Raw genomic sequence first — 15,780 nt, forward strand, 5'->3', positions numbered from 1 at the left:
ACAATTGTCCTAGCTCCTCTATAAACATCTATAAATCAAAGGATAGATTGCAACTAAAGCTATGAATTTACATCATAGAAAATTGATTTAGTTCTCATTTTTGCTAGGTTTCTGATAAAAAAAAAAAAAAAAAAAAAGTTACATAGTATATTGAACTTCCTGGGTTGTGCAGAACCAGCCTGATCCTTCAAACGTCACAGCATTTCTCTAAGGTGCTCTTGAACTCTGAGCTAGAACAGTCCCAATGCTTCATGAAGTACCACTGAAGCAATCGCTTCTGACTGTGGTAGAACATCCTTCATTCACAGCAAGAGAAAGGCTTTGCAGTGCCAAACTTAATAAATTTTCACAGGAGCAAAATAAAGTTGGCAATGTGACAAAATAACATTGATAACTCAAAGAAATCACTTAAGAGCAAAATGTTCAAAATATGCAAAGGCTGGATACAGAAGCCTTTCATATCATTAAAAAAAATATTAAAGTAGTTGGTTTCAAAAAATCCCGTGCTATAAGCTCAGCAATTAAAAAAACATATAGAGTAGTTAACATACGATATTTAAACAATGCAACTTAAATACAACTGCACAAATGTTTTCTCCAACTCAGAAACACACACAAATCACAGTCTACGGCCATCTGTGCTTGCCAGTTAAAAACCAACTGTAAAAATACAAAACTATGCAAAAGCAACAGTTGCCAATATCCCCACACAGCGCTTGTCCATCAAGTCACTGGCAACCCCGAGCCTGTATTTGTAACAGAGACACTGTCTTTGCTTACTAATTGTCTAATGCATAGGAGAGTCCAGGCTGACGTTTGACGTTTTTATAAAGAGTGGTCTTTTAACACCAAACTAAAAAACAGAAAATGTAAAGCCTCATGAAGCAATGATTCTAGTGCTTCTAGCAATGGGATCCTAAATATAAACTATGTGCACTTCTGAGTACTAACAGACTGAGTTATATTCTGATGCATTTATGTATGAGATAACAAGTAGCAGAATGGTTACATTTATTTTGCAACTGTAGGGAAAAAAAAACACCAGAAAAAAAATTACTTTGATCAGTTTCATGGCATTCAGTACAATGATTTGAGTAGGTTCCCAATAAAATATTTAACCCATTTTTCCTATGCAGATACAGTTACATGGACACTATTACACAAATTAAAAAAAATATATTATCTCCCTTAAATGTAGTAATGAAGGCAGCACCCCAAATTAGAGATCCATTTTGGAAAGCAAAGAAAAAGTGAAGCAGTATTAGGAATGATCTTAACTGATTGTCATTTTGCTGCCTAATATTAAAAATGATAAATCTGTTGCACTGATAAGATCACTTTCTTTAAGGATGCAGTATAGAATGGAATAACAGAATAAGTAAAATCTGAATTGCTAAACAAGAGTATGTGCATTTAAAATACGGCTCACACCATCAGCAAAGAAACACAAGGGAAAAAAAAACCCACACAATATATGCTGCAATGAAAAAATGACATGGGAAGGAATAGGAAAGCTGCGAAGGATTAGCTGTGCTGGTTTCCAGCAGTCTACAATCAGTATTTGACCACATCAGCCCATTACCACCTGGGATGACAGCCCTCATACTAGCAGATATGAAAAAAGGCACGCAGAAACAAAATTCTAATGATGCTTCCCAGTTGTTTGCTCTTTGGTGAGCTGATCGCTGACAGCTACTGTGAAATGCAGAAAATACATCATTTGCTTAGCAGTAACAAACGTGGCCTAAAAGACTGAGCACAGCATTGGAAAATGACATAATTTTTTCCAAATTTGGATAATAACACAGGCAGACTCACAGGTGTGCAGTAACAAGAAAACAAATTTCCTCATAAATATTGTGTTTTTTGGAATGATAACAAGATGATTGACTTCTCCCTACGGGCAAAATACATCTATAATGTTAACAATAAGCATCCTAGAAAAGACTGTAAGAAAAATGACAAACACTGATTCACCAAACATTATATAAACAAGTTCCTCAAATCTATTTAATATGACCACCTTCATCACTCACTGAACACTGTCCATTTTTCACATAGAATAAGGACAGCTTCTGTTGGAAAGAACTGTTGAAAACAAGTCAAGCAATACTACATCTACATCCACATAGCCCTCCACCTCATAGTTCTTTACTTTGGAATACTTTACTTTGTAAACTCTTACTTTTTATTCCTAATGTAATATATTAATGTTCTAAAAGAAATCAAAGCATGTAACACTTGACCACCTTTACTGGATACGAGATGATAGTACTCAAACCACTGTAAGTTCTTCTTTGAGAAGTATTAACCTATTATGAGTGACTGAATTTAATACCACACCACTGAGGTTTAAGCAACCTGTCTCCCATCAGACGCTCAGACCAGACTAGTTACAAACCTGAGCAACCCATCCTTCCTGCGAAGCTGGCTCTGCTGTGAGGGGTTTAGGCTACATCCATCAGTCTCATCTAACTTAAAACATTCCATGAATTCAAGGTAGGTCAGGGAATATATTTTAATTTTTTTTTTTTTTTTTGTATTCAGTGTTAAGAAAAAAAGATGTTAACTTTGAAAAGTTAAGAAAACTCTAAACAGGGGATACGCGTACATGCATACAAATGGCAGACATTAATTTGTTGGTGTTTGTTAATAAGATAACACTGAAGCAAAAGAACTCTATGTAGATGAGTATGCAAGGTGCTGGTGGAAATCTTAACACTTTAAAAATACAAAGGACTCAACCTTTGGACAGCAAATGTACAGAGCCCTGTTTGCATGAAGGAATCACTGCCCCCCAGCAGACTCAGCACAACTACAGGCAGTCCGGCTTTGCCCTCGCTGGTATAAGCAAACACATAACACAGTATTCTGTACTTCTAGCTCCAATCTGGGGAATACTGTATCATCTTCTCTCCCTTCTTCAACTTGAAGTTCAATCACAAAACAACACTTTTGTTTTAAATCCGTGAAGGATGCTGTAGACTACTGTTCCATCCCAGTATCAAAATGAAAACTTCAAATTCCTCTTTTTCCCATTGGGAATGGGGGGGGCGCAGCCCATTTCTCCACACTGTCAAGATCTCTCTGAAACAAAGTCCTTTGCTTCAATTCATTAACTGCTCTCTCTAACTTTAGTTCTGAACTTGCTGAAGGCACACTCTTTTCTCCACTTCATTAACAAGAATATCAAACAGTACTGGCCACAGTTTCAATATCTGAAGAACACTACTGGACACCAGATGGCTTCTGTATTATCACTCTGAACACAGCAGTCCCAACAGTTGTCTAACTTTCCTTGCTACCAACTCATCCAAGACATCCAGCTACATTTTGATTGCGAAAAGGTTATAAAAGATCATATGTTTTCCTACAGTCAAGATAAACAACAACGTTCTTTCCTTGTGCACTCATCTCATTGTGGAAGACAATTAACTTGCATTTGATAAACTATCACCCTTGTACCCAAAACCAGCTTCCATATTCTTGTTCCATATTCTTCCCAAACACCACAACTAGGCTGACCTTCCTATAGCTCCCCACATACTCCTTCTTGACTTTCCTCAAGACAGGTTTGATGTTTATTTTCTCTGCTCCATTGGAATCTCCTAATTACTATGAACTTTCAAAGATGAGAGGGAAGAGCCTCATAATGACAGCAGATGGCTCTTGCCAGGATGATTGGATACATCACGCTCAGTCCCATAAATTTTTGTACGTCAGATTTGCTTAAGCAGTTCCCAGCTTGACCTATACTGTACACAATGCTTCATTCACTCCAACTCTGCCATTACACTTGGGGACCTGGGAAGTCCAAGAACAGTCCTTATCATTAAAGAGACAGAAAAGTCCTTGAGAATTGCTTCCATGTCCTTTTGTAACCAGATCATTTGTCAGGATTACGATGAATTCTAAGCCTTTTCACAGGGTTTGCCATTCACTTCAGTTTAGTGCTGCACGCATATAGCCATGCATTCTTTCCACAGACAATAATGAAGTTACTGAGTGACACAGACCTCTTAAAGATTGTGCTTGAAAGACCACCTACTTTGAGATGAAGCCATTAAAAAAAAAAAAAAAAAAACCAAAAAAAAACAATTCTAAGAACAATTTTTCATTTAGCCCTAACCACCAAATGATTATTATAACTAGATGAAATCTTTAGTTTGCTTGTATGATGACAGCAGTGTCAAGAATCTTAACACCACAGTGACTTTCAACAATAAATTCTGTATGAATCAGCCTTACTTACCTAAAGGCACTCCCATATCAGTAATTACACAGATCCCCAGGGACCTTATTATTACATTTAGACTAAATAACTCATTTAGATGAGTCTGTTTCTTTTAAAGAGGAATTTTTTCAAGGACTTTGAGATCTCCTGATTATAAGCAGTCTTGCTGCTCATGGCAGCCTTGGTTATAGTGTGTTAATGAAGCTTTGTTATAGCTTCCAGAGGGCCAGAGTTGGGTGAACAAGCAGTTTCTCAAAAATTATTAATACTGATTAGAATCCTACAAGAAGAAAAAACAAAAAAAAAAAAAAACAAAAAAAAAACAAAAAAAAAAAAACAAACAAACAAAAATTAGGAGAATGCTGTAGTAAGACAACAGGCAACACTGCTTCTTGTAGGATCTTAATCAATACTCAGTGCAGTTCACTCTTCCATAACACTCAATGCATACACAGCTTCAAATTCTAATTCATTAACTTAAAGGACTACCATAAGTGGAGTATAAAGCTTTAAAGATGCAGAGAGATCGAGGCAGCTAAGGACAGGCATAGAGAGAATTTGCATCTAAAGAGGCTTTGTCCAGACTTCTCTACATAGCTAATGGAAGAAAAACATATAAGAAGCATTTGTCATTTCTGGTTTGTGTTGATGCTACTAGAAAGGAGCTGTAGCTGGCTGCATATTTTCCCTGACCAGCAGGACTCCTGCACTTCACAGCAGTGCGTATTTTTCTTTTCTCCTGCACTGCAACATTTAATCTATATGCTAAATGAAGAAGAGTTTATTAGAACTTGGTTGAAAAGAGCTGAAGAGAGCATTTGTTGGGAAAAAAAAACCCAACACATTAATAACTCATTTACTTTGAGTCTCTGTGTACTGCTTATATTACCTTGATTTTTGTAAATTCAACCTTTTTCATCCTAAGAGGAAAGAGAATATATAATGGCAAAAAATTTTACTCTGCTGTAATATATTTCAGTTGTATTTATTTAGAACACATAAATAGAGCTTTTTTCTACTTTACATGTCTTTTCCTTTCTGAAGAAAAATGTAACAAAACGAAAATCTGTATCAGAATTATTTAAAAATCAAAAACTGAACAAACTGATTTAAAGATAGAGATAATACATAAAAGAAGAGAATAAAGCACAATAAGACCTGAATATTTTTGCTATATTTACTTTCTCATTAACTAAGAAATCTGAAGGAAGAGGATTCCCTCAGAACACATAAGGGATGTGTAAGCACAGCTTTATTAATAACCAGCACAAGACTATCAGCTTTTTCAAGTTGACAAGCGACATGAAGCTGATACAGAATTTGCAAGGTTACATCCTTGGCAACAAGGCAATCAGCTTTTCAGCTACAGATCAGCAGTTTAAATTCTGTTCAAGCTAAGCAAGGAAGGACAGGCATTCCTTGTGACGTGATGACATCAAATCAGTTACAGAGGGCAATGTTTTCAGAAAAATTAGTGCTGAGATCTCCAAAGTAGTCTGCTCCAGCTTTAGGAAGTTACTGGAAGGAACTGTAGCAATCTCTGGGCTCTAAATCTGGGTAGAAACTAAAATTTATCATTTCCATTTTGTAACAAATGAAGGTTGGGTTCTCCTTTTTTTATTTTTAATAAATTATAAAACAGTGCTAAGCAAGTCAAACTCATTTTCTCCTTCTGTTTATATTACTCTTACATGAATTCATACCATGTGGCGCAACCGAGACTGAATGGCCAGAGCAAGAATGAATCCCCAGACAAAGCAGGTTTGTGAGAAAGCTCCCTGAGAGAAAGCGCAGACGAGAGGGAGGAACCAACTGTACGAATTTCATGCTCAGTATGCAAGAATTGACAGACATGTACCATTTTGACAGGCTTATGTTATTATTATTATTTTTTTTAATAACACATTGCTGAATCATGAGGGAAAAGTGGGCTCACAAAAGGCACTGATATTGTTCGGAGGAATCCAGGCTATTTGTCTACGAACTTCACTTTTTCTTCCCCCTTTCTTAATTTAAATGCAAAATTCAATTCATAGAATGCATTCTGAGTAATGAAGAAAACCTAGGAAACACATCACCCTTTGATGAGTCTTGTACCAGGAATTCCATTCTCTCTAAAACACACCAACCCACGCTTGCTGTCACAACATAGTACTGACCATATGAAGGCAAAGTTTACTTATTATTTTTGTAGAGCATTGCTTGCAGTGGTAGGTATTTCTCCTATATAACTTTTAAGTGAAAATACGTATTCTCAATGTTAATTCAGCTGACTTTGGCAATACAAATGGCTTTAAAAACATTTAAATAATTTTCTCATGCTCTGTAGTTGGACACATAGGATTTCTTCACAGAGAAGCATAAGTGCAAGGACAAGTAAAAGCTTCAAGAAACAAACCAAGGATAAAGATATAACCATTTCTGTTAATTTATAGCCTGCCAGGAAAATCAGCTTTGAGTAAGTTCTTCAGCATCTTATTCTACTCACTGTATTTTATCAGTATTTACATAGAAACACAGTCTTAGAATTCCAACTATAATGCCTCCTCAGCTCTCCACTGGTCTTGGTTCTTTAGATCAGGATTCTAATTTTAGCTATACACTGCAATTTTGCCCTACCAATAGTTTTCATCAAATGCATTTTTTTCCCCTAGAAATATTACCAAAACACTATACCATCCTTTTAGAATTATTATCCCTAATTGTGGAGAGTTGAAAAAAAAGTTGAAAAGAAATTTCTTCAAGTTTTGAGGTTTAGGAGCACTGTCCAAGAGATCACATTCTGTTTGCTTTGTGATGATGCAACAAATTGAGTTCATTACAATTGTGGCTGAGCTTGGTGTTTGGTTTCCAGACTCTCACAGACTTTTGCTCAGCTCACAACTATTGAAAGTGTTCTTCCTGGAAGCTTTTGCTGGTGTCCTGATGAAAGCAGGGAAAGTGGAAGTATACAGTCTTTTTTTTTAAGACACCAAGAATTCTAAGAAATCTAAGCATTTTACATATATTTCTTTTTTCACTTCACAACACAAAATGTCAGGCTCTCAAAAAGTCATGTGAACAATGCAGATTAAGATTTCTTTTCAGAAATGGAAAAAGAAGAACCATTAACAAAATATGACATGCCAGCACTTTGCAGGCAGCATGCAAGTATTTCATCATGATAAATTTCAATCACGTTTCAACATAACAGTCAAAAGACTGCAATTACCAGATGAGTTTTACCGTGGTACACTTACCAACACAACTGAGCACATTTGAAGTTTCACACTACTTGGTACCAGTAAATAAGTGATCTAGAAACTAATATGTAGAAATACATCTAACTCCCTAGTTATGGGACAGACATTTAAGACAGCATTTTCAGTCCCTTAATTAGGACTCCCAACAATTGTGTTACTAGTACATAATCTTATAGTGTAAATAAGCTAAAACAACAAAGTTGCACCTGCTTCATAAGCCTTTTTTTTTTTTTTTGTCCTCATTTCCATCAGATTTTTCACTATCATAAGCAGTAAGATGTGATAGTATTATAGTAACCATGTCAATCTGCAGTTAATATCTCTGTATACAAATACTTAAAAGAACCTATTTGTTAGGATATTTCCTTGTGGTGGGGGGGAGAAACAGACAGAAAACCACAACCATCCAACACTAGAGGAAATAACCAACCAAAAAACACCAAAACAACCACGGAACTATTCAGGGATCTTTAGTAAAATCTACATATGACGAAAAGTCTGATCCATCTCCCTTGAAATATCAGATGTACTCAACAGAAAGCACTTTAGGAGGAATTCAAATCGGCACTCACACTTACCTTTAAGTCAGTATAAACAAACTTGTCTAGACACTGTTATAAGCAAGGGAAACAAATGTTGCAGTCGCCTCTGTTTTGCTATTGCAACACCCTTACTAAGAAAATAAGTAGCTGGAAAGCCGACCAAGGACAGGTCTAGTGTCAACATAAAGAAATGCTTGAATATAGGAAAAGAGCAAGTTTTCTCCTTTCCTTACTGCAATGCTTTCTTACCACACATGAAACAGCAAGAAAACATTCTCAACTGCCTTTTTTAAATGCAATTCATTGTTTCATAGTGTTTCTAACAACACCGTGTTGCAAATTGTCTCATTTTCTTGTAAAATTCACTGGGAATCTTGGATTCAATTCAGTGTTCTCTAGATTAGGTATAGAAAAAAGGTTATTTTGGATTGATATTTACCTGTATCATAAGAACAAAGCATTTCTTCAAGCTCATCCTACCTTTCACCACTACTGTATGGCAGACAGGTAATTTAGAGCTTTGTATAAAAGGGTAATTTAAGATGAATAACTAAACTCCGTATTGAAAGCTAGAATAGATCCCTGGAGTGAGGAAAATAGGGCTCAAACCTACAAAACTGCAGAAAAAATGGAGAACACGCCTAAAAAAAGGAAGAATCCTAGCAGCCCATAAAAGAACTCAAGTTCAGTACTTCAAGTCTTTTTTTTACAGGGATCCCATGAACTCCTGAAGAAACTTGAACACAATCAAGAAAAATTTAACTTTTCTCCCATTGTTTTTTCAAAAAAGAAAGAAACAAACAAAAATAACCAGAACACCCACAAAGGAAAACTGAGAAAACGGTGTTCTATTGGTTGGTTCTATTACCCCACAGAACAATTAAGTATTTTTTTTTTTTTTTTTTTAAAAAAAAACAACCTCAATTAACTTTTCTGCCATTACAGGATGAATTTATGTCCCAAATACAATTTCACAAGGTTACCTTTCAGTCTGATCTTTAATTGAAGTTTATGCATTACCCTAATAACAATGAATTATACAAAACACATTTTCATCTCGAATGTATACAAATGATAAAATGCAAAGACATCCACTGTTCTGAACTACAGCAAAAAAGTCCCTCTCTCACACGTAGGCAATTTCTGCCTTATCTACCTTTAAAATAAGACACTTTATCTCCAGGGTAACTCAGTCCTTGCATCTGTGACACACACACAAAAAATATCAGTATCTGATTTTCTCTGTGACACAGAAATCAGTTCTTAAGCTTAAGTACATTCCTAATCAAAGTACACAAAGACAAACCTCCTACTATTTGCATTTAGAATTGACAGACATGCAAAAGTGACTACTGAAGCCTGTACAAGATGAAGATGAACCAAAATAACAAGTTTGAAAGGACCTGGGAGGAGAAATAGCTTAAAGACACGCAAGAAGAATGCCTAGGAATGAGGCAGGATCCTCACAGCTTTGTGAAGATCTTCAGGTGCAAGAAAATTGCTTCCCCCATATAAACAATCTTAAAAGCTCTTTTCTTTGTTAGAGCACATTTTCATAGTTTCACTGCACTCTCCTGCTTCTTTCTAAACAAAGAGATAAGGCAGTCTGAGATCACATCTGTTGAGCAAAAGCTCACCCACACCTTTGTTGGTCAGCCTGCCTTCCCCTTCTGTTTCTTTCTCTCTTGTCCAGTAGTACCCATACAACACCTTCAGATACAGATGCAATCCAGCACCATTCCCTTTCTGAAGGCTGCCAACCCATAAAGCTGCTTTCCTCCATCGTTTGTAATGAGAAACAGCAATGAGTAGGGCTTTATAATGAAATTAGCACTTCTTGATAAGGTTGAATATAATTTCTTGGTTTAAGAGAAAAGCAGAGCAAGGAAATGTAGACCAAAAATGAAATTCCTTCTGCCAGGAGTTTGTTTAATCGTTTTTGTTCAGGTTACTGAAGGCAGACAGATGACAAACAAAATGAATAGTCTGTACCTAAAGGCAAAAGAGGACATGTTAGTAGGCCAGCTCTTTCACAAAATATAAGGTTTCAATGTATTTAATTCATTTTCTGTGATGAAAAGCTCTTAATAACCAGTAAGACGCTGCTTTTTTTTTTTTTCCTCCTTGAGTAAACTGCAGGGAATTTAAAAGGCTGTGTTTTATAAACACAAACTATACGTTAAGTTCTTCTGGGGGTTTTAAATTAAAGCTTTAATCACTGTGGCACATAATTATTTAATGTTTTGCTTTAGTCTTAAACTTAAAACACATGCACAAAACAAAAACAACAAAAACCAAACACCTGGAAAAACAAACAACCCAAGAAAAACGTTCAACTCAACAGCTTTCTCTAAGAAATCCAAAATTTCTCAGCCTGAAAAGGCCAGAGATGAGGATGTTAAACCTTCCTCTGCCCTGAAGACAGTAAGATGTGTGAAAGCAAACTGCCAACATTCTCAGACTCCTAAGCAGTGCTGCTCTAATGACATATATTCTCATCTTCAGACACCAGAAAACTGCATGACCAGAAGACAAAGTCTGCAATTATTTCTTTTTATTGTTCAATTTGTGAAGGTGGCTTGTCAGATTTGTTATATAACCTGTATAAATTGTCCACTGAGTGCCGTCATTGCTTCCCAAAACTACTTCACTGCCCCATCTACTCAGTGACTCATGGTATAGATAAAAAGCATTCACTGCAGTCACAGCATCTCATCTGTGCTCAAACAGAGCAGATATGTTTAATTACATTTTAATTACAGTAGACAGTTCCTTATTTCTTAAGACTGTTCAACAATTATTGCATTTTTTCAAGCACTACAGCAAGAATGTATTACAAATACCCACAGAGCTCTTGAAAGTTAGGACAGCGAGTAATGGAACTCACTAATTCTGCAAGTGAAATCCTAGACCAACCTGCAGAATCTACCCAGTAAATTAATGTCTTCACTCATCCACCTCCCATAACAAAAAAAAAAAACAAAAAGCACAAAAAAAAAAAAAAAAAACCCACAAAAAAGCATACAGCTGGGGCGAACCCTTTCTACTCCCCTTCAAGACTGTAAACTGGACTCTTCTCTAAAACTTGGTGCTGATGGTTCCACATCTCTTATTTTAACCAGTTTTAATAGCTGCGAGGTCCAGTGCCTTGAAGAACAATGTGGCAGGAATGCTTCTGTCATTGCAAGACTATAAGAGTGTCTGCCTTTAACATAATTATATCTATACAATTATATACATTTATAAACAAAATAATATACTAAATATATTTATGAACATGAAAATATTTTATTTAAAAAATAAACAGTCAAAATCCTCACGCATTTTCTTACAGAGGAATCAGAGTCCTCAACATTTTCATTCTGAAACTAGCAAACTACTGTGTACAGATCTGGAAGGTGATCAAAACATTGCAACATCCTGATACGAAAGCTAGATCCTAAACTGCTAAATAAATACATAAAATTAACAAACTCAACCACCACAAACAGTATCCTCTTTAATGTTACATGAGATTTCCAAGCAAACTGATACATACAGGCATGCACACGTATAAATCAACACGTTCACCACCAAGCCCTTGTCTTTTGCAGGATCAGGTGTACCTACATAAACTCAGGCAGTCAACAATATAATCAATATAATCAATATATATATAATATATATATTATATAATATATAATATTAATGTCAACAATATAATCAATATAATCAATATATATATAATATATATATTATATAATATATATATATAATATATATATCAATATATATATCAATCTATATCTATATCTATATCTATATATATATATAAAATCAATATAATCAAAGATAATCAGTTCAGGCTCTAAATAAAGAAAAGCTTGTTTCAGGAGACTGCAGTTCTATAAAGGCACAAAGAGACCATTTCAATTTAAGGTAAACAGACATTCATCAACTCCGGGTTAATACCCAGCACATTTATCGTATGGCAAAGGATGGTGAATGACTACAGGTCTGGAAAAGAGAGCATATAATTAGCCACATTTGACTTCATGCCTCCCTTGCTATCGCAGGTTTGTAACAGACAGAATAACGTATGCTGCAACTTCACCAAACCTCTGTTACGAAGCAGTCCCAGAAAGTCAGCAGATACACATAAACGTTGGTACAACTCTATCAAGAGCTTATCCTATTTTTCAGATGACTTCCCGGGTAAGGCTGAGCCCTACTCTGTCAGGCTGGAGCACCCTTAGCACCATGTAATCAAGGTATGATTCACAATGCTGCTTCTCATTTCCAAAAATACTACAAAGAAGACTCCAAGGAAATTTCCATTGCAAAGAATGCACTTGTGATAGACTTCTCTGCAAAAGATTTGTGTAGGGAGACAGCATCATATGAAGACATCCAGAAAAACAAAGCTCACACAAAACCAAACTTCACAGCTAGTACTCAACACTATGATGAGAAAATTGCCTGTTTTCCAGAAAGACCACACTGCTTAACACACACACACACACACACACACAGAGTCTTGGCACTACTTTTAAAGGAAAAATGACCTAGGAATCTAAGTCCCATTTTTGAATAATAACTTAGCAGTGTACTTACTATCTCCACTGCACCCCTCATTGGCCTTCCTACTCATCCCACACTTACTATAATGTCCTGTTTATATTTTAAGTTTAGATTTTCCTAGAAGAAGCATCAAAGTACCTGCAGTATAGCAATGGAACATATATTTCAACATATTTTTCCTGCTATTTAAACAGCTTTCAATGGTTAGGATCAAAAGTTTTTTGGATGCTTGTTGCTGTATTTTGCAGAAAATATTCATGGGAGCAAAGCAGTTCTGGGAGACATACTGACCATGAATGTGAACGTGCCTGTATCCTTGAAAAAAGAGAAAAGCAGCTGCAGTAGCAACTCCTGCTTCCATTCTCCGCTAACACAGTTCCCTCTTTTCTCTCTTCAGCAGTGACACTCGTCACTGGAAGACTGAGACGCAGTCTCCACTGTACAACACATTTAATTACACTATTCATGCTTTTAAATAAAAAAAAAAAAAAAAAGAAGAAAAAGGAGGATAAACAGTGTAGAGAATGCCAGTGCAATATCTGAAAAGCTAACAGTGCTTTTACAGTCTCTTGTTATGTAAAATATGTATAGATTTAAAGAGTTGCAGTGATTTTAACCACAGGGGAAGCCTAAAACCATAGGATATTAAAGTGTTCAGGGATATATTTCTTAAGTTTCAACCAGAAAAGGCTAGAAGAAGGGCAACAATAATGATGGTGTCCCTAAAGTGTAAAATAAGTTACTGAAATGCACACATGCCTTTTCTCAAAGCAAGCAGGAATATAAAAAAGCATGACCAGCACATCAAGGAAGGTGATCCTCCCCCTCCTCTGCCCAGGAGTACTGTGTCCAGTTCTGGGCCTCTCTGTTCAAAACTCATAGAGACAGTCCAGCAGAGATGGATTAGGGCCTGGAGCATCTCCCTTATGAGGAACAGTGGAGACATCTGCAACTGTTCAGCACAGAGAAGACTGAGGGGGGAATCTTATTTACAAATATCTAAAGGGTGGAAGTCAAGTCAATAGGGCTAGGCTCTTTTCAGTTGTATGCAGCAATAAAACAAGGGGCAGTGGGCAGAAAAATGGAATATGGGAAGTTCCATATAGATATGAGCAAGAACTTTACTGTGAGGGTAACAGAGACTAGAACAGGCTAGAGAGACTGCTCTGGAAATAGGAGATATTCAACAGCCACCTGGAAACTTTTCTGTGTGACCCACTGTAGGGAACCTGCTTTAGCTGGGGGCAGGGCTCAACGATCTCCAGAGGTCCCTTCCAAACCCTGCATTTTTGCGATTCAGTGATATAGGGGTTCCCTCTTGAGCCTCAACTTCTGGTTCACTCCTCAGAAATTGTCAGTAATTTTCCATGTTAACACCAGGCCAATACAAACAAAAAAACCTGGTGATAAATTATTCATTGTGCTTTGAAATATTAGCAAATTTACTCCCATTATTCTCTCTGTGAAGAAGAATCAGCCAGCCTAGATGCCTCTGAGTACACTGCTGCTGCCACTGCCCGGTGCCTCTCAGCACAGCGGCACCGCATCCCTGCCATGGCTGGGGCTGAGCTGAAAGACCCTTCAGATCCCTTCCAAATCAAACCAGCACATGGTTCTTGTGGCACTTAAACACTGTGGGGGGTCCAAGTTTTCTCCAACAGGTGTTCCTGTTCCTTACAGCTTCACTTACAAGACTCTACCCCTGTGCTTTTGGAACATCCTTTCAAAAGAAGCAGAAACAAAAGAATTGCCAAGTTTTTTGCTAAGGCAGCATAATGCTTCACAGCTCAACTACACACCCGTCTCCATCGGCTACATGCGCAGGCCAACGACGCTATTTCACAGCCGGATCTTCAGACTGCCCTTCCCTTTAGGCTTTAGCTGGGGGTGATTCCAGCCACGCCGGGTACATACGTGAGTTACTAGCGTTATAAAGCTCTGATCTCTGTCACTCAGCAACAATCGCCCGAAGGGACCAGACGGTGCCTGATGTCAGGGTACTCATTTTCACCTGATTTTCCTACCGCCGTCGCTCATCATGTCCTGCCCCCGGCCACGCAGGCGCTTCCCCTCAGGCTCCTCCGGACCCCCGGCCCCCGCCCCGAGCGGTGCCCGCGGCACATCGCCGGCGGCAGCTCTAATCCCGGGCCCTAAGAGGTATTAATGCCGCGCTCAGGAGCAGCTGCCGCTTCTATAAACTTCCTTAAAGGTTTACAGGGAGTTGCCCGGGCTTAAGAGGCAGACGGGAGGGTGTCTCGGTCAGCCCTCCTCCCCGCCCCGCCGCGGGCTGCCACCTCCCGGCTCCGTCGCGACACCTGCGGTCCCGCTGAGCCAAGGCGAGCCGAACCCACGGCGGGAGCTGGGTGCGCGCCGGAGGGCGGCACAAAGCGCATCCTCCGCGGCTTTGTTCGAGGCGGGTCCCGCTGTAGCCCCGCTGCGCCCCGCAGACCGCGCTCCCCCCAGCCTCCCCGCCCCCGTCGAGCCGCAGCCGCCTCCCACCTTGGCTTTGCCAGCCTCCAGCTTCTTCAGCCGCTCCTCGTCCTCCATGGCGTCTGTGCGGGGAGAGCAGAGCGTTATGGGCGGCGGCAGGCGGGCACACCCCCCTCAGCCGAGACACGCGCAGCTCGCTGTCCTTTCCTGTCCCGTCTCACAGCGACGACAGCTGCCGTGGCGGAGACACCGGCGCCGCCATCTTCATCTCCACGTAAACACGCGGCCGGGGAAAGTGACGTGGCTGCCAGCTCCTCCTCCCGCCGCCATCCTTTCCCGCCCAACCGCAGCGCCTCCGGCCCGGGCTCAGTCCACTCCCTCCGAGGCGGCTCTGAGGCGGCGGCGGCGGCCGTGCACCGCTGAACCCCACCGCCGGGGGGGAGCGGCGGGGGCAGCGGCATGGCACACCCCCTCCACAGCCCTGCTCGGGGCGAGGGGCTGCCTCTCGCACAAAGGACCCGTGTTGGGAAGAGCCTGCTGCTCGGCGTGCCTTTAATGTCTGAGCTAACGCTACACGCGCTCTGCAGCGCTGAGGTCTCGCAGGTCCGCCCTCTGTGGCTGCAGTGCTCATCTTGGCAGTTTTGATTCTCTAAGTGTTTTTTCTTGTAGCTACATGTGGCTCAGCTTCACGTAGCATGGATCTGAACCGTGGAGGGATAGGAACGAGCTTTGTGTCATACTGCGCAAGGCTGACAACAAAGGATGTGCAATC

General features: G+C 39.1%; 1 protein-coding gene across 1 annotated transcript in view; it reads right to left on the reverse strand.

The window, feature by feature from the left end:
- AKAP9 (A-kinase anchoring protein 9) overlaps positions 1-15,269 on the reverse strand; it is a gene marked incomplete at its 3' end in the record, with an annotated part of 100,078 nt that extends 84,809 nt beyond the window's left edge. The window contains exon 1 of the mRNA XM_079538353.1: positions 15,078-15,269. Coding sequence (XP_079394479.1) covers positions 15,078-15,125 — 48 coding nt within the window. The 5' untranslated portion in view covers positions 15,126-15,269. The remainder of the gene's footprint in view (positions 1-15,077) is intronic.
- Positions 15,270-15,780: the final 511 nt, after the last annotated feature.

This window comes from Tetrao urogallus, assembly GCF_951394365.1.
Source record: "Tetrao urogallus genome assembly, chromosome: 7".
Classification (NCBI taxonomy): domain Eukaryota; kingdom Metazoa; phylum Chordata; class Aves; order Galliformes; family Phasianidae; genus Tetrao; species Tetrao urogallus.